Raw genomic sequence first — 20634 nt, 5'->3', positions numbered from 1 at the left:
CTAACCAGCAAGTACCTATTTTCCAGGCCACATTTTAACTAAAATATAATTCAAACATAGTAAAATACATTTAGTCATAATATGATGACTTCAAAAATTTATCATAGTCACTATCTACTGCACGTGTTGATTAATAACAAACACTAGTTTAAAAGGATGGTCCCTGTTGTTACTGTATTTGATTTTGGTACCCTGGGTGTTTTATATACATCTATCTGAATTCAGGAAGGGAAAGGGAACATCAAAACGGTGAGACAAAGGACAAAGTGGGAACCAGTGCAACAGTGATACTTAAAATACAATATGTTGTAAACTAACTGTGAAACTTAGGGTTAGGAGGATTGCAGAAGTGGGAAGGTGGGAGGAAAATGAGGGAGGTAACAAGTTTGACAAGTTTAACAAGTTTGACTACCTTACCTATGTAACTGTAACTCCTCTGTAGAGCACTGATACAATAAAATTTAAACAAATAAATAAATAAAGGATAGATACCAAGAAAAGAAACTTTACATGGTGATTGTTTACCGTAGGCTGACTATGTTCTGAACACTGACTGGTAATCTCATTCTAATCATTCTAAGAAGGTTTTACACTAGGCGGTATTTCACATAATTTAGGAGATAAAAGTAGAGGTATTAACTAACTTGCTTGCTATCAGATCATAAAGGTTAGAACAAGAGTTTGCTTCTGGATTATAAATCAGTGTTATCCATGATAGCTTACATAGGAGATAAGTATTTTAGCTTACATAGTAGATAAGTATTTTAGAAGTTAAAAATTTTCACTGTCACTAATAGAAAAGTAATTCCCCAATTGTGAATATATTTGTGTTGGTTCTTTAATTCAAAGTTCTAAGGAACATTAACCAAAACCTAGGTCTTTTATTTGAGAAGAGGAACAGAGCCTAGTTTACCACTGTAATATCATGTGGCTGATAAAGTTTATAGGTTTTGGTAAATAATTTATCTAACTAAATTAAATGTTCTTGGCTAAACTGAATGACATCAGATAAATAGAATACCCTAAATCCAAATTTTGACAATTTTATTATGATCCCACTGTTAGCTAAAATATAGCCGTTTAGTTTCAATTACAAGATCTAGACCTCTAACCACATATCAAAGAATAACAAGTACAGCCAAGAGAAATAGAAATGATTTAGGACAATATGCCGAGATAAAAAGAAAAAAAATGTTATCATAGCAGTACAAAACACAACATTTATACAAACAGAAAATAATTCTACACATATCACATTTTGTGTGTGTTCAATACAAAATGAGAATGATATTGATTCAGCTTAGGAAGTAGTCACAGTTCTTTGTGGTAATGAAAGGTTTTATGTTATAAATTGACCTGGGCCTTAGGCTGATTAGCATTAAGATAGACTGTAGGAAGGAATATTTCAAGTAATGTAGACAGAACACAAGAGGTCAAATTTTATATAAATCATTTGGGAGATATCATCGTGGAAAAATAAGCGATAGGTATAAGACCACGAGGACATTAGCACTAGGTTCTAAATCAAGACAGTTCCAGGTTAAGCGCCTTAGACCATCATTTTCTTCCTTAGCGCAAACATGGAACAGTGTAAAGGGAAGAAAAGTCAGATAATATAGCAGTGAATAGCAAACACTTCAAAAACTTCAAATGCAAGAGGACTCTTGAGCATTCTCTCTTCCCCTGCTGCCTTTAATGGAAATAATCAACAGGAAAGCTGGATGATTACAGTATATTTTTTTCTCTGTGGGAGAGGGAGATTATGTACTCAGAACCATAAAGCATTTGCTAGCAAAATTAATTCAAATTGACTTGCATGGCAGCACTGTCACACGCATTGAAAACAGCTGAAGGATGGTTTATTTAGAAAAAAAAAAAAAGGATCATGATAAACAGCAATCAAACTGCTTGGAAAAAGTACCTTGTGTTTGGGCCCCAAGGACCTTTGAAAGGCCCAGATTTATTTGACATCTTCATTAATAAATGTGAAGATGAGAGATTTTTTTAAAAGAAATGCCATATTTACACATGGAAAGTGATATAAACATCAATGAGAATAGAAAATGTTTTCTGAGGAAAATAGGATTTAGGTCTCAATTTTGCATAGATTCTATTATTTGGCAGAGAAATATCTAGGTAGAGATGAACAAATTTCCTTGCAGTACTTAATGAGAAAAAGGAAAGTATTAGTATCTAATATGAACCGGATAAAAATTACAGTGAGGAAAAAAAAATTCAGGAAGAAGGTTATGTCCAGATGTCACACATCAAAACAATAATTACTTGAATATGTATATATGATCTTCCTTCTTTTTTTCTGCTTTGGTTTTGCTTTTTGGATGCTACTGGGATTTGAATTCAAGGTTTATGCTTGCTAGGCAGTCAGTCATTCTATCACTTGAGCCACCCCTCCAGGCCCTTTTAACTTGGTTCTTTTTCCAGTAGAGTCATGTTATGCCCCTCAATTCCCCTGGATTGACTGGACCTAACACTCCTCATGTTGATGGTATGACAGGTATGGACCACCACGTCCATCATTTTTTTTTTTTTTTTTGCCTGAGGTAGTGTCTTATGAACTTTGTGCTTAGGATGGTTTCTAATCAGAATCATCTCAATTTAAGTAGCAGTCCCTGGGATTACAGATGTGTCTCACTGGTCACAACTTGTATAATGATCACTTCGAAAGGACTCGAAGTTAATATTGACACTGGATGGTCCTTGCTTATGATATAGTCAATTGCAAAATAAAGCAAATGAAAATTAAGATTTGGATACAAAGCTAGACAAATTGATGCACATTGTATCTTCACATTACGATTTGGGGAAAAAGAGAACAGCAGAAGTTCAGATGAAACAAGGCAATTTGCATGGCAAGGCATACAACAGCAAAGAGATAACCTATGTCACAGCAATGCCTTTCTGAGCTGTACTACATATCAAGCATGGAACACCTAGTTCATTTAACTGTCAGGTCAGTGGTGGATTAAGGTAAGTAGATTATCAAGAGAATGATACCAAAAAAACTTCATTTCCTAACTTACACTTTTAAGTTTTCCTGTAAGGTTAGAAGTGTGTTTTAAGGCCACAAATAATTACATTATTTTATACTGACCTCAAATAATATACTCAGTGATCACCCACGGGAAAATTTTTATGCATAACATATAAGATACATTAGTATTAGCAAATATTATGTCAGTATCATCCACATCTTCAGGATACTGTGACTACTGATAGCTCAATGTATGCACATACATGAACAAAAAAGACATCACGTTAGGTTCACTTGCAGAAGCAAAGGTTGGACATTTTAATAAACTTTTCTTCATAACTGCTAAGATTCCATGTGGGAAATCTAAATGCAAAATTTTGTGTCTTTTAACCATCAGCCTATGCTTAATGACTACCTTGAATCCTTTAAATTATTTACCTTAATTACCTTATGGATAAGGAGTGTATTCATTTTCAAATAAAATGAACACAAAGCTTCTTTGGATGAGTCTGAGTTCTGTTCTTCATTACATTGCCATTTGAATTATATATTATAATATCCATTTCCTTAAGAATTCACTTCTATCATTGTCCAAATAAAGACCTTCTCCACATCCACTAATCTGTTCTTTCCTTCCCAGTTCAGCATTCCTTTAATCTTTATTGCCTCTTCATGCTTAGTGTGGGCCTCTGAGTTTGTTGTTATTCTCCTTCAGAAGGAAACAGCAAAAAAAAAAGATTCTTGCAAAACTGAAGGTGATTATAATCAAAAGAGAGGAGATACTCAGTGCTCAAAGACATTTCCCACTGTTTTAATTTGGGGAACATAGGCACTACACACAAACACACACACACACACACACACACACACACACACACACACACACACACACCCCTTTTCCCCCAGAATGTAAGTGCCAGAAAAGTCGCTTAAGACCTTTTCTGATTAAGCATGAGACATTAAAGGTGTGTGCCTAGACCACAGCAAGTAATCTAATTCAGTCATTTTCAATTTTGAAAGTTAATAACACTTTGTCTCAAAAAATTGAGTAAATAGGATACAGTGACAATAAAACAAAGAAGCCATTATGTTATTACATAACTGATCATTTTTTCTTTCTCTCCTAGGCATAAACCAAGTCACTCTTCTTCTATGTTAGTACAATTATGACTAAAGTCAATACCCTAAATTTCTAAAATGAATTACTGATTATAAATGATCCCAATGGCCTTAAAGATTAACATAAAGTTATTTCAAGGATGTATTTGCTTTTTAAAAATATTTTTCAGAATGGGAGAAAATATATATATAGCACTAGCAAAATAAGAACTTCCCATAAGGCCAAGAGGTGATGCCTAGGGGAACATAAAACATCCAACTGTGGGCTCCAGGAAGTAGCGAAGACCCAGAGGGACTGTCTAGTTCCATCAACGCAAAGGAAGCAGGTGTGTCTTATGATTATCTCTAGAAATAGCACATGGAAAAAAAGAGCAATGGTGGAATTTCTGAGATGTAAGAGTGTAATTCATTCTAAACAAACACCTACGATCAGTACTTTTTATTCTCATAAGAATAAGCCTGGAAGATAATTGCTAAACATTTCCAGGAAACTATGATGTTTAGCATACGTTTCTGGTACATAGATAAATCAGAATGAGATGTTGCAGAAAGTGAAATAAATAACTCTAAGGTAACTAGAAAGAAGCAAAAAATATTTTCAGTGTGTTTATATTTAAGCTGGTGATTCTATGAACATGAGACTGATTAAGGTAAAAAAAGAAATGGAGAAGAAAATACTTAACTGAGAAAATATTCATATCAGAAAGAGTTTAATGGGTCTATAGTTGTTCAACCAAATGACTCAATCAGAAAATTAAGACAAAAAAACACTGCTATCAGGTAGATTAATCTAGTGAGGATAGTTTTACTATTGTAACTGAAATTGGATTTACACCACGTGATAGTTTCCTTTAGAGAAAGAGACATATGTACACACTTTAAGGTTCTGTCTTGGTCTAAGAAACACACTTGGGTTTGGAACCACACATTTGAAACTTAACGTGAAGGTAGTTATTATAGATATTTTGTTCTTATGTTTATAGACCAAGTTAGCCCCAAATTAAAATCTTGGTATGTTCTAAAGTTTTGAGACATTCCACAATAAAAATTAATTTGTTAGTAAGTTCTAAACAGAGAAGCCACTTTAAATACAAAGTGCTGAAGTGAAGGATGCCTGTATGAAAAGGGTGTGTACCATGTGGTTCCTAGCACACAAATTGTGGAGAATGAGAAACTCTGCAGCGAGTGAAAAACAATACTGAGGCATTGGGGAGGGATGGAAGAAGGAAGCATAGTTGGATGTTTGAGGATTTTTAGGGCTTTGAAATTCTGCTGCATGAGGATATAATGGTAGAAAATAATAATATGCATTTAAATCTACATAACATCCAATAGTCTATTTTAACACACAGTATAAAATCGGTTTAGTAACATTTTATCCTTATATGTTTCTTAAAATTAACATTTCTTAATTTTATCAAAATACAGCATATTAATAACTACAGGGAATAGTAAAACTAGCAATTGTTATTAATGTAATGATGGTATGTTAATAGTTATGTTAATAGTTATGGAAATGACTACCAGAATTATGAGATGGCTCGCAGGAACATTTGTCCTGCAAATTAAAAAAAATAAAAATTAAATGATAGTGTTCAATTAAACTGAATGTTAACAAAGTTTACAAACATTTTAAAATGAGATGAAAACATAAGAGACAGGTTACATGAAGTATATCATAAAATCAACAAATCTCTTTATCTCTTTCTAATCCACAGTACTTCTGAAATTCTATTTCATAGAATCACTGACAATTTTAGGAAAGTTCCTTAAGTATTTGAAAATGAAAATGTTTAGGAGTCACAATATGAATCTTTATCAAAGACTGATCTGAACAAAATAAGTGCAAATAAGCCGTGCTCAAATAAGCAGTGAAAATTAGAAGAGATTAACTACTCATAATTTATACCAATTCATCTTTAACTCAGTCTGTGTTTTTCTGGTTTTTGCTTGGATTTGTTTTTTCTTTTGGATTTGTTTTTTTCTGAAGGAAAAATCTAAAAACTCCATTCCATACTACTGATTTTATTTGAAAGGAAATTAGAATACTGACTCCCATTATGAGTGTTAAAATACGAAAATTGTTTAATCCTTCCCAAACTTCACTGACCATCCATAGGCCAAACAGGTATCTCAGTGTTATTTCTTTTAACAACAAAAACATTACTATCTGACTACATTCTTAATTTGCAAAGCAGTTTTTTTAATCAGCCATCATTGTTTCTATTTCTTAAGTAGTCTAGTGATCTCATGTTTCATTAAAGATATTATTTCAGTTTGTCTTAGAAATAATATTGTATACATGTGTATTAGAACTAGGGAAGAGAAAGAGAATACCAAAATCAAGAGACAAAGGATAAAATGACAACCATTCCATAAGCAATACTTACAACTGTAAACAACTGTACAATTCATGGAGGGGGAGGAGGAGGGAGAGATGGGGGAATAGGAGGGAGGAGGTAACAAGTTGGATAAGAAACGTACTCACTGCCTTACATATGAAAATGTAACCCCTCTGTACTTCACTTTGACAATAAAGAAAAAATAGTAGAAAAAAAGAATACTATGAAATAGATCAATAAAGTAGCTAGCCTCACCATTTATAAGACTAGAAAATGGAGATTCAGAGAGCCCTCTCCCTCCAAATTACATACAGAATTCTATTACTATAGCTAGAAATTAAGTTAATACTTCTTATTCATTGTGTGTGTTGTAATCTACAATTACATCTGTATACACACATAAACATACACACATACACACACAGTTATATATCATGTATTCAGTATAAAAATTGTAACCTAAACCTTGGGGTCCTATATGCCAGACATTGTTTCAAAGTGCATGCTTGCTTAGTGAAAGATAAAGTAAATGTCATTAAATTCTCATTTAAAACTTCCTTTGAGATGAATTTTCTTTCTAGCACCAATTCCTGCAGTGTATACAATAGAGGGTTGTCTTGTGTGGTTTGTTCAGACATGATGCTGAATAACTCACCATTTGGCCAAACTCACCTCAGGGTCAAATTATCAAGGATTGGACTGGATTCAGTTTCTTACAAACTGAATAGTTTTGGTTAAATTACCTATTTTTAGTTGGTTTAATTTGCCATCAATCAATAGTATGCTAAGTAGCCTCTGTGTATTTTTTTAGGGCTCAATGTTAATTAAGCATAACTATGTAGTAAAGATAAATTTAGGGATGGAGGCAAGATTTACTTAGAAAGAGTGATAAGATATTGTGTATGTAAACACCAAGAGCATAATCATTCTGGTTATATAACAAATCACTTGAGTGACTTTAAGCAATATAGTTGCCTCTTTAAAACCTGTGCACATCTATAGAAACATTGGACTAGAAATTCTTCTAAATACCACCATGCTGTCTTTGTTAGTCACTAGCAGTATCGTGAACACCATCAATTCTCACTATGCCATGATTCTTTATTAATTTCTTCCCTTAACATAGTTTAAGTATTCATATTGTTTAAGTACTGTTCTTGAAATAGCAAACTGGAAATGTTACTTGTCAGTGTCAGGGTGGTTCTATAATGAGTATGAATGCTTTAGCTTGGAAACCAAAGTATATTAAAATATTAACCACCCTAATAAAATTTTGTCTCATAGAATGAATTGTTTTTTACATAAAATTCATGTGACAAGATTTATTATTTTCAGTGTAAGATAGTGATTTTAAAGTATATTAATTACGGTGGGTTTTTTTTGCCAGTCCTTGGGCTTGAACTCAGTGCCTGAGCACTGTCCCTGGTTTCTTTTTGCTCAAGACTAGCACTCTACCACTTGGGCCACAGCGCCACTTTCGACTTTTTTCTATAAATGTGGTGCTGAGGAATCAAACCCAGGGTTTAACTCTACCACTTGAGCCACAGCGCCACTTCTGGATTTTTCTATATATGTGGTGCTGGGGAATCGAACCCAGGGTTTCATGTATGCTGGGCAAACACTCTACCACTAGGCCACATTCCCAGCCCCTGAACCCAGGGCTTCATATGTAAGAGGCGAGCACTTTACTACTAGGCCATATTCCTAGCCCTTAAAGTATATTAATTAGTAAGATAATTATACCAATATTATTCATATTATTATAATGAACACATTATATGGTCATATGTGCCATATTTTATACAACATATTTTAATAGTAATGTACATGAATAAAACAATGTATTAAATTGTTAATTATAAAACTTTCCAATGAAAACATTATTCTGAAAAATTTTCAGTGGAAAAATCTTCAAAAACTGAAATAGAATCTTTAAATGGTGACAACAAATATTGAAGTGATAGTCTGAGAAATATTTAATAGCAGTGAAATTTAATTCTTCTAATGTTTTCATTTTTCTAATTCTGCAAAGAAAATTAAAAATGAATTGGTCTCAGCTTTGAATCAGTATTTGTTATAGATATTAATTTTATTTTCTATGCAACATGATAACTATAATGGCAAAGGATCATCAAATCACAGATTCCTTTTATGTATGAACTCGTAGTTGGGGTTTGTTTCTATAATTAAGAGTCCACTGCATTTTTCCAAGATCTCTGTACTTCGACATGACCAGAATGAATTGGCAGGTAGATTATGTTTGGAAATCCTTAGACACTAGGAAATGACTAGGATAGAGCTGAACATCATCACCACAAAGGAAAACTACAAGTAGTCTGTACACACAGAGACAGACAGATAGATAGATTGGTTGATTTTAGGAAATGATATGTTTAAGGAAAATAATGTATTTAAGAAAATGATATATGTATTATTTAATCACTCATGATTTTTTCCTGTCAAAGCCAACTTGAGGACCTTCACCACACCTCACACATAGTCATCCAGCATTTGGTAAATTGAGAGAATTTGAAAATTCAGAGAATTCCCAATTCCATGCACATAGAGTATGCTGTATGCCACCATGCTTGAAGGTCATGTCTCAAGGAAAACTGAACAGGGACTTACCCCATTTTTGGGGAAAGCAATCCATCCAAGGTCCCCCATAACAGTGCGTGAATCCAATAAGTTCACTGAAAGAGAAAACATACAACCGATTAAAAGACATAACAATGTTTCCCTATAGGAATAGTGTTACTAAATGTACATTTTTTATAGAAATAAGATTATACTATGTTTTTATTATTAAAAATGTGATTAAATTAAAAATAGAAACCATTATGGGGATGAAAGAGGGCAAATTATTATTATTACTATTATTATTTTTATTATTAAGTGAGGTTCAGATTTGCATGCAGTGCTTGATATATGCTAGAAAGACACTACTGACTAGCTTATATCATCAACCAAAGCAATATTTAACAAATACTTAGATAACAATTATAATTACAACATATAAACAAGCCAGGTGCCGGTGGCTCATGCCTGTAATCTTAGCTAATTAGGAAACTCAGGTCTGAGAATCAGTTTCACAGCCATTCCATGTAGGAAAGTCCCTGTGATTCTTATTTCTTATTGATCACCAAAAATAGAGCTGTGGCTCAAGTGGTAGAGTGCTAACCTTGAGGGGGAAAAAAAATGACTTGAGTTCAAACCCCAGGACTGGCACAAAAAAAAAGGTGGGAGAAGGGGAACAAATAATAAGAATAAGAAAAACCAAGAAAGAAAAGACCACACTAGGGCCTAGGGTCTCCCATCTATAGGCCTAGATACTAGAAGACCCAGATCCAAGGACCTAAGTTCATTGCCAATCAGGGATGACAAATGTTAGAGACTCCTGTTTCCAGTTAACAAACTAAAAGCTGGAACTGGAAGAGCAGCTCAAATAGTAGTATGAAAGCCCTGAGCAAAAATGTGCATTAGAGATATTGAAACTCCTATATTGGTACATGCTAAAAAAGAAATAGAGGATAGATAGATACACAGATAGATAGATGTAAATAGATAGATAAATCAATAAAAAGCCTGTGAAGCTTTGTGTAAAGAAACTCCATCTTGGGATTAAGCCACAGCTATAAAATTGTAGCTAAACTTATTTTCTTCAGGAAAGCTGTTATGAAGCAATTAACAAATAATTTACATTAAACAGCAATAAACTATTCCCAAGCTTGTAACATTTTTGTAATATTAACCAAAATCTGTTATCCAAATTGCAAATTTAATTAAGAAATAAATCTACAAACCCTTAACCAAGACAAGAAAATGGTAATGAACTGGGGGTGGGGGGGGGGGGGAGGTTGTTGGTATAATTAAGAGTCCACTGCATTTTTCCCAAGATTTCTGTACTTAGACATGACCATAATGAATTGTCAGGTACATTACACTTGGAAATGACTACGATAGAGATGACCAGCATCACCATAAAGAAAAACTAAAAAGAGTATGTACACAGGCCCACACAGTCATACACTCTCCGCTTACATATACTCCTTCACAAATCAACCTAAATGAACAGGTACGGTCTAGTGGTGTGCTTTCGATAACAGATGTGCTGGATTTCAGATTCTTATCTTTACAAGTCTGCCTCTATCCCACAGAGATGTTTCTGGACCAATTTAAATAAGCAGTTAGAGGGACTGACGCTCCAGAAACTTCAAGAGCATTAATTTGAAATGACATAAAATTAAAGTCAACAATTCTATCTGCAATTGTAATAACAGTCGATAGGCTGCTGTCACACTGTGGAGAATAACACAAGATTAAAATGACTAAGATTGATAAAGTTATGATTATCACATCATTGCAACTGGAATTACATATAGTGTATAAATTTTAGGTACATATAACTTTTATTATCTATCAGCTTATTTCAAATTGGAATACACTAATGAGAATAAGATAACATTTTCAAATGTATTCTATTAACTAAACTAGAAGTCTATAACAATATTAGCAACATAAAAATAAGACTGTGTAGAAAACGCAGATGTATGCTAATTATGACATATGCATGATCTTGTTATGCTTCTCTTTCTTACAAATATGCATGAAATGCATGCCTTATGATGTTTCTGTTATTGTATAGGCTACTCATATCATAATGGTTTTATGGGATAATGAAACCGTTTATGGAACTTAAAAACTACTATTTGAAACAACAAAAAGAAAAATACCTAAAACTGTTTTTACCCCCCACTGACTATGGAGATCTGCCTCACCAGTCATGCCTTTGCTTCTGATTTTCAGTCAGATTTACACTTTGTTGTGATTTTTTTTAACTCTATTGTTAGTTTTTCTGGTTTCCATGGGGATAAGGCTACATTAAATATAAATGTCCTTGTCCTCATTTTAGTATTTCTGGGGCAGGAGGGCTCTGTCTAGACAGGACTAAATACCAAGGGAGTGCAAACTTAAATGGTTATGTTTATTCATTTTAACGATTTATGGGATGAATCTTTGATATTGAGTAGCAATGTATCTGTAGAGGAGATGAAGTAGAATTAGCAAACTAAGGGGGTTACTGAAACAGCAATCAAAGAGAACTAAATCCTGAAGTAGCAAACTGATACACATTGAAATTTTAGGAATCTGTAGAGTCTGCCTGGAAAAACAACATTCCTTGTAGGCATCTTAGTATGCAAATTTGAAATATTCACTTTTACCAACAGAATTCTAAATGTCTTTTCAAAATAGGGTTGTCCTCACTTTATTTGTATTTGTATTGTCAAGGTGATGGACAGAGAGGTTACAGTTACATACGTAAGGTAGTGAGTAAATGTCTTGTCCAACTTGTTACCCCCTCCTTCATTTTTCCCATCTGCCCTCCTCCTTAATCTCCCCTCCAGTTGTACAATTCGTTCACAACATATTGTCTTGAATATTGCTGTTGCATTGATTCACCTTTTACCCTTTGTCTCGCCATTTTAATGTTCCCCTCCCCTTCCTTAATTCAGACAAAGATATATAAACTACCCAGGTACCAGAATCAAATATAGTGACAACAGGGGCTAAATCATAGGGAAGATACACAGAAGACACATATAGTATGTTAAAAAATAACATCAATGATAAACCACTGGTTTCCATATTTTGGCAATCATGTTGCTTAGTGTCATCTTATGGGATCATATGCACCTATGAGCTACTGAGCTATTGTCTTCAGAACAGGCACATCGTAATCCATACAGGATCAATAGAGACCAAAGAAATTACCCTTAAAGCTGCCAGAAAGACGAGAACAATCACCTATAAAGGAAAACCAGTCAGAATTACTGCCAATTTCTTAGCAGAGACCATGAAAGCAAGGACAGCCTGGAATAAGGTACCTGCCACACCCAAAGAAAAATAACTACTGACCAAGAATACTGTACCCAGCTAAGCTCTCATTCATCCCAAAGGACAAATAAAAACATTCCACAGCAAGGGAAAATTGAAACAATACATCTCCACCAAAACATGATTACAGAAAATTCTCAAAGATGTCCTCACTTTAATTAGCCTTAATCTACACCCTTTCCCCCCCACAACCAATGGTATTAAATGGATGACCTCAAAATATAGACTTAGCTATTAGTATGCATTACTAGAAGGTTTTAATATTGAATTATGTTACAAAGTACAAAACTAGATATAATCATAATCTATAAAATTTTACTTACATGGCTGTCAAAATGCTTTAATAGGATAGATGAGGAAGTTTATAGAAAATATATATCTGTCAATTCATAGTACTGTCTATGTTCACTTTCATTCTTGAAATATGATTTCAATAAGTTCACAATGCAAAGAAGATTACGTATATATACCATTCCTGAATTTGCAATGAGAGAGTAAAATTAATCGCTTAAGATTACTTTCAGATTACTGCATTATGATTTTTGTCCTTTCAAAGCAGAATAAATATTTTAGACTTGAAACAAGTTCTCCAGTGCCTCAGAATAAATACTAAAAGTTTACAGGGATGAGAGAGAGAGAGAGAGAGAGAGAGAGAGAGAGAGAGAGAGAGAGAGAGAGAGAGAGAATATGTAATGAGGCTTGAATTCAACACCTGATTGCTATTCTTGAGCTCTTTTGCTCAAGGCCAGCATTTTACCACTTCGAGCCACAGCTAGTTTCCATTTTGGGGTGGTTAATTGGAGATAAGAGTCTCAGGGACTTTGCTGCACAGGCTGGCTTTGAACCACAGTCCTTAGAACTCATCCTCCTAAGTAGCTATGAGTATAGGAATGAGCCACCAGAACCTGGTTAAAAATGAGTATCTTTCTTTACTTATCAGAAACAGAAAAAACAAAAAGAAAGAAACTAAATCTGTTCTGTTACCCAGGGTTTAGGAAATGTTTTATGTTTCCTCAGCAACCTTTTTCCTTTCAAATTTCTCCTTTTCATTTGTCTGTTTTTCAGAAACTCTCATCTTCAAGAAGTCATCCGTGATTCTCCCTCTCTAAATCTGAATGAGTAGGTATTCCTACATATTTAATAGCACCCAGATTTTAGCTCTAAGCTTTGAATTTTATCATTGTCTTAGAGAATACTCCAAGTGACTCATGTTCACAAATCTAGTCTGAGTATTAACAACTGAGTAACTGTCCGGCAAAGCAATTATCTGGTCAGTAGGGCAGATCAAAGGGTTTGTCTGAAATGCCTACACCAGTGGGTTTAAACAAGGACATTTGATAGAACCTGCCAATGTTCTTTGTTATAAAATCTGTGGAAAGAGGGTAAGGGAGATATTTTCAATTGGCAATTAATGGAAAAAAGCCAAGGTGGAGACTAAGCATTTTGCAATGCACAAAGTAAAAGGTGTTGAGGATAGACTCTTGTGACATACATTTCACTAGTTGCAAAGAGGACGAACCTTGTGGATGCATATGCCAATAGATGAACCTAAATTGTCTATGTTTCCATGTTTCTTTGTGTGTCACATCATTACCACTGTCTTTTTGATAGAAGTGAGTATATTTGGAAGTGGCCCTTAGAGAAGAAAATAATACATTCATTCTAGGAAATAAAAATAATAAAATCATCTTAGTTTGAAAGAAAAGCAGAGACTTTTAACCACACATTTCCCCAATTTTTTTTTCACAAAACGAGTGTAGTTATTACTAAATATTAAAAGAGGTTCATGTTTATGCTTTAATAAAGTCTCAGCATTCATGATGGCCTCTATGAAGATCATTATACTTCTGGTTTTATTAATGCTAATTTTCCCCAAACTACTTACACAAAATACAGAAAAAGTAGTTATGTAAAAAGAAAAAGAAAGAAGAAGGGGAGGAGGAGGAAGAAGTGGTGAGGGAGGAGGAGGAGGACAAGGAGGAGGACGAGGATGACGATGAGAAGGAGATTAGGTCCATGTAAATGTGAATTTTCAAAAGTTAATTTCCCAGTTTTATTACCAAATTTTTGAAAAAGGAGGGACTGGCAATAATAGAGTACAATCACTAAGTGTCTTCTGTGCTACAATTACAGTAATTAAATTGTTCTGAACAGTATATATGCTTGTTGTAAATTGCAATGAATATACAATGAGTATTGATCTCCATTGTACAACTTAATTAAAACTTGTCCATGAGAAGCCACTAATGAATATAATTAGAGGAAATGTTTGATACCACAGTTATCTCAAAGACATTAATTAGATATCTGAAATTTTGTGGGAAATGTTTTTATTCTATTATTGATATTTTAAACTGGAGAGACATGATTATCCTGAGAGACAGCCTTCAAGGTCATATGTCCCCAGCTTTCAAGCGTATAATTATGATAAAGATGGGCGAATAGATTGGCATTCTAATCAGTAATTAAGAAGACTTTTTTCAGGAGAAATAACTCTACAGGGGTCAATGAGTATGTAATTTATACTGAATTCCTAAAGTTAATATACATGAGGAAAAAAACTCAATAACTGAGGACCTTTCAATAAGTAAGAGTCTTATATGTTGGAAAAATAAATAATAGACTCTAATAAATCTAATTCTAAATAATCGTAAATATGCTCTAATTGTATTAATATGGATTGATCATTTCAATGCTTTCTTGAACAAGTCAAGAATTTATTGTGAAAAAGGCAAAGGATTGCTGTTAATTTCCAACATATTGTCTTGCGAGTATTGCTGTTGCACTTGTTAGCCCTTTATTCTTGCAGGTGGTGGGGCGGAGGGTGGGGAGGGAAGGAAAGTGAGAGGAAAAATGAGAGGGGAGGAAATAAATTTGAAAAGAAATGCATTCACAACCTTACCTATGTAACTGTAACTCTTCGGTATATCACCTTGACAATAAAAATTAAGATAGAAAAAAATGTACGTACTACCTTACGTATGTAACTGTAACCCCTCTTTACATAAGTTTGATACTAAAATGAAGTTTAAAACAAAGATTGCTCTGATTTGTAATCAGTTTCAAAGGAAGTAAACAAACTGATTAAGATCCACTAGGCACAAGAAAACAACTAAGATGACAATGTTATACATTCTAACAATATAAGATTGATTGTACTTAACATAAATACATACAGTCTGGATGTACACAACTTCCAAACACCCAGACCTGTGTCGTGTCATATCGACTATTCTGCTTTTTCCTGAACATCTTGCTAACCTTAGTCACTATGAACAGGACAATATATTGGATTTACCAGGAGAAATAAAGACATTGGAATGTATATGTGGTCAGACTGAAGAATAAAAAGACAGACCTAAGGGCATTTAATTGCATTACGGTCCATCACAGTAGGTACACAAGACCTACACAGTAGAAAGGAGCAGTAGATGTTACAAAACATATGCTTACACTTGCAGTACTTCCGTTTCCACCATAATCTTCACATTAGCAAGCACTGTTACTGTGGCAGATAGACATCTACCAAGAATATATTTCAGTAACAGCAGACAGACTGAACATTCTTTATCTCTGAGGGCATGGAATCAAAGTCATATCTAGTACAATGGACTTTTGGTTTTTTGTGAGGACGTTAAACTTGAATTCAAGGCCTTGCCCTCCTTGTTTGTGCAGCAGGCACAAACGAGTTTGAGCCAAGGCTTCAGAGGAGTTGGCTATTCTGAGGATGGAACTTTGGGACTTTTCTCCTGAGGCTGCCTTTGAACCATCATCCTCTGTATCTCGTCCTATGAGAAAGTAGCCTTACGAGTGTAAGCCATCAGCACCCAGATTAAAGGAGACTTCGGATAAATTCTTGGTGCATATTTCCACTTAACAATATCAGAGAAGATATTGGTTTCAACTACAATCCACTTTTAATCTTTAAAAGCTCAAACTCATAGCCTTTACCTTTAGTTCCATTCAGCACCTATATGATTCTTGTGTGCTTCTGGGATAAATTTAAAAAATCAACAACTGCTTCAGGCAACAAAGAACAATTAACAAAATGTTTGAAGGGGAAAGGACACATTTCTCATTGCAGAACCCAATTTAGAAATCTGGCTTAAAAGTTAGATTATAAGTTTAGAGACATTATGTAGATTTCTGGCATCCCTTGGTTTGACTTAAAGGCAGAAATCAATAAACAGCTACATTTCCATGGAAATGAATGGTAGAACATTATTTCTTTTACAGAGCCTACCAACACATGCAAAGAAAGAATAAGGGGAAAGAACATATTGGATTCTTACTCTGAGGGGTATTTTATGAAGAAATTATTATATGCTCTTTTATATAATCATCTCAACAAACCAATCATTGTTCATCCAAGAATACTGGCTAGTTACAGTCCAGTTCAAATCCACAGAAGAGACATCAAGAAAGAAGTAAGAAAAAAGTAGTAACTGAGATCTCACGACCAGCCATGAGCTATACCTGCTGTTTCCTGTAGCCTCCTTTTGCACACAAGGCTTGCACACACACATCCCTCTACGACATAAACGTATCTCCCTGACCCTCAAAAGGCCACAAATTAAACCCTAGCACATATGCCTTCTCCTTGTTTCTACATACAATACGGCTGCAAAAAGACTATTTGGGAAATATTACACACACAAAAACGAGTTCCATTTTAAATTATTATTGCCCTCAAATGTCAACTTTTCTTTAAACTCTGTCTTGGAGTATTTCCTTCTCTTATACATTAGCCACAAAATATTTTTTTAATATTTTTAAAAAAATTAAAATATATTTGACTGTAATTGGTATTCCTTTCTGGTGAGTGGTATGTTTATGTTTTCTTCATAACACACATTACTGAGTGCGATGTCATCACCTGTACCTCTTTTCTCACATTCTTGTCATTCTAAGTAAGGCACTATACGCTATCTATGTAAACCCCAGTTAGGCCTTTACTCAATTGACTCCATTATTGGAGGAAAAATTCCCTAACTTGTTTCTCAGTAAAACGGCATAATATCCAAAGATTTCTTTACCACAGTAGATATAGAAAGACTATTGTTCTCCTATTTCAAGAATCTCATAATTATATGGTACTTTTTAAAGACGGTCCTTCCAATATCAAGATCTATTCTCTAGTTTTGTTCTAACTTTTTCACTGTTTTATTTTCACAATTTGAAACCAATGAATTTATTTTGGTTCATTTTATTAATAGTTTCAATGTTATAATTCAGTTCTTTTCAATGAGCTTTGAAGGGTTTCTGCAAGTGAAAAGACTCTATAATTTAAAAAAAAAACACAAAGAAAAACTTGTGACACATTGGGAATGACTGGGTATTGGATTCATTTCCTGAAAGTGACACAATCCTCTAGAAAAAGCAAGGAGGTTCAGTAAGAGAGCAAAGCCTACAGGCTGAGATCAACAAAACGAAAAGGAAATGAGAATCATGAATTTTCAATCCTTCTAACCTCAAAATTGGCCTCTCTTAGGCTTTGTTTATATGTGGTAAACACTTATTTTTATTGGTTTATCAGGTGAATACAGTCAGTAGATGAATGGATCAAGAAAATGTACATATACACAATGGACTCCTATGCTTCTATCAGAAAGAATGATATTCCTCCATTCTTTTTTTTTTTTTTTTTTTTTTTTTTTTTTTTTTTTTTTTTTTTTTTTTTTTTTTGGCCAGTCCTGGGCCTTGGACTCCGGGCCTGAGCACTGTCCCTGGCTTCTTCCCGCTCAAGGCTAGCACTCTGCCACTTGAGCCACAGCGCCGCTTCTGGCCGTTTTCTGTATATGTGGTGCTGGGGAATCGAACCTAGGGCCTCGTGTATCCGAGGCAGGCACTCTTGCCACTAGGCTATATCCCCAGCCCCATCCATTCTTAAGGAAATGGGAAGATTTGGAAATAAATCATACTAAGTGAAGTGAGCCAGACCCAAACAAACATAGATTCTATGGTTTCCCTCATTGCTAATAATTAATACACCCTAGCAGAAGATCACAATAGCTCAATAGCCATGTACAGATGAAGACATAAGAAGATGCTAAGGGAAAAGAACCCCAAGTTATGGAAGTAAGTGGTTTATCACTGTCATTGTTATTTTTGAGGAACTTTGCGAAATTATGCCACTTTTTCTTTTGTCTTTTTCCCATGGTTTTACTCCTAATGACACTGTAACTCATTTTGGTACCCTTGGTATTGTATATACATGTAGCAGAACTAGGGAAGGGAAGGGGGACATCAAAATGGAGAGACAAAGGGTAAAAGGCAAACCAATGCAACAGCAATACTTAGACAACAGTATGGTGTAAATAAACTACAACTCGGTGGTGGTGGGGTTGAAGAGGGGGAAAGGTATGGGAAATGAGGGAGGAGATAACAAGTTTGATAAGAAATATACTCACTGCCTCACATATGAAACTAACTCCTCTGTACATCACTTTGACAATAAATAAATTAATTTAAAGAGAGAAATATACTCATTACCTTACTTATATAACTGTAACTTTTCTGTAGATCACCTTTACAGTAAATTATATTACATTTAAAAAAGAAGCTTCACCAATGTGTTTTCAACAAAGGAGCCAAAATTGCCCAATGGAAAAAAAAGATAACCTCTTAACAAATGGTGCTGATAAAAGTGACTATGTACTTGTAGGATGCTGAAACTTGACCTCATCACTAAGCTTGTACAAAATTTAATTACAAGCAGATCAAAGAACAAACCTGAAACATAAAATCTATTGCAGGAAAACTCCAGAAGTTATAGACAGAAGTAATTTTTTTCTGAAAAAATTCCAATTGCCTAGAAACCAAGAACAGCAATTGACGAGTAGGACTAAACCCGATTTGTTTAATCCCATATTACACAGCAAAAGAAATAATTACCTAAAGCAAGAGGCAACCCACAGAATGGGAGATTATTTTCACCAATTGTTGCAGAACTTACAAGCAGTTCAAAAACTGAATGGAAAAAACCAAGTATTTCAATAAGTAAATGGTCAAGTGAATTTGAAATTTAGTTCTCAAGAGAAGTAATAAAAGTAGTTAATCGAAACATAAAGAACTGTTCAACATCTTTATCCATTAAATAAAATACAATTCAGAACCAATTAAAATTCAATTTCACTGTAGTTAAAATGAAAATTATCAAGAAAATATGGAAAATCCTGGCTACGATTTGAAAAAAAAAAGAGAAGTCCCATACACTTTTCAGTGAGAAGGTAAAATAGGGTAAGCACTGTGGCAATCAGCATGGAGTTTCCTCAGTAAAGTCAAAATAGATCGGTCTTCAGATTCCGCCTTACCAATATTGACCACATATCCATGAAAGTGTAAATCTATATACAAGAAAGATATATTTATACCCAAGTTTAGGGTAGAGTTTCTCACAATACACGGTGGGAGGAGCTAAAAAGCTCAACAACAGGTGAATGGATAAAGTTATGACTCATACAAACTACAGATTAACACACAGCCATAAGGAAAATGAAATCATGTCATCTACAGAAAGATAGATGGAAGTAGAGAGCATCATTATAAGTAAGGTAGACAAACCTCAGAAATACAAATATGGTGTGTTTTCATTTATATATGATAGCTTGAAAAGAAGCATATTCATGTATGTATGTACATATATGCTTGCAGGTGTGTATATGTTCTATATATCCACATATATATTTATGTATTTGCTCTCATTTTGAGATTATTTAGGGTTATGAAAGGTGACAGAAGGAAAAGAGGGAGACTATATCATTTTGAAATATATTGCCACTATGTATGAAAATGAAAGAAGGAATCCTATGGAGAAAAGGAAATAGAAACAATAGAGAGGGCTGTTCTGAGAAAAATATAATAAATGATTATGAAATACCATGGTGATATTCTTTTTAATATACTCACTCAGATACACATATACATAGAGAATAACAGGAATCGGTGGCTATTTTGTTCTTTCTTTTTAAAACATATTTATTTCTTTACTGTCAAAGTGATGTACGGAGGGGTTACAGTTTCATACATAAGGCAGTGGGTACATTTCTTATCCAACTTGTTACCTCCTCCTTCATTCTCCTCCCCTCCCCTCCTTCCCTCCATGAGTTGTACAGTTGGTTTACAGCATACAGTTTTGTTAGCATTACTGTTGCATGTGTTTGTCTTTTATCCTTTGTCTCTCCATTTTGATATTCCCTTTCCCTTCCCTAGTACGGTAGCTATTTTTGAGAGGTTTTATATCAAGGGCTAATGGAGAGGGCAATGGGGGATGAAAGTGGTCTAAGT

General features: G+C 34.2%; 1 protein-coding gene across 17 annotated transcripts in view; it reads right to left on the bottom strand.

Annotated features, from left to right (window-relative positions):
- The window catches only part of Epha5 (EPH receptor A5), a 263125-nt gene that overhangs the window by 221662 nt on the left and 20829 nt on the right, over positions 1 to 20634 (bottom strand). For all 17 annotated transcript variants that reach the window (XM_048364408.1, XM_048364409.1, XM_048364410.1 and 14 more), the window contains exon 2: positions 9082 to 9146. In XM_048364408.1, coding sequence (XP_048220365.1) covers positions 9082 to 9146 — 65 coding nt within the window. The remainder of the gene's footprint in view (positions 1 to 9081; positions 9147 to 20634) is intronic.

This window comes from Perognathus longimembris, chromosome 16 (genome assembly GCF_023159225.1).
Source record: "Perognathus longimembris pacificus isolate PPM17 chromosome 16, ASM2315922v1, whole genome shotgun sequence".
Taxonomy (NCBI): Eukaryota; Metazoa; Chordata; class Mammalia; order Rodentia; family Heteromyidae; genus Perognathus; species Perognathus longimembris.
This window is presented reverse-complemented; position numbering and strand designations above follow the sequence as displayed.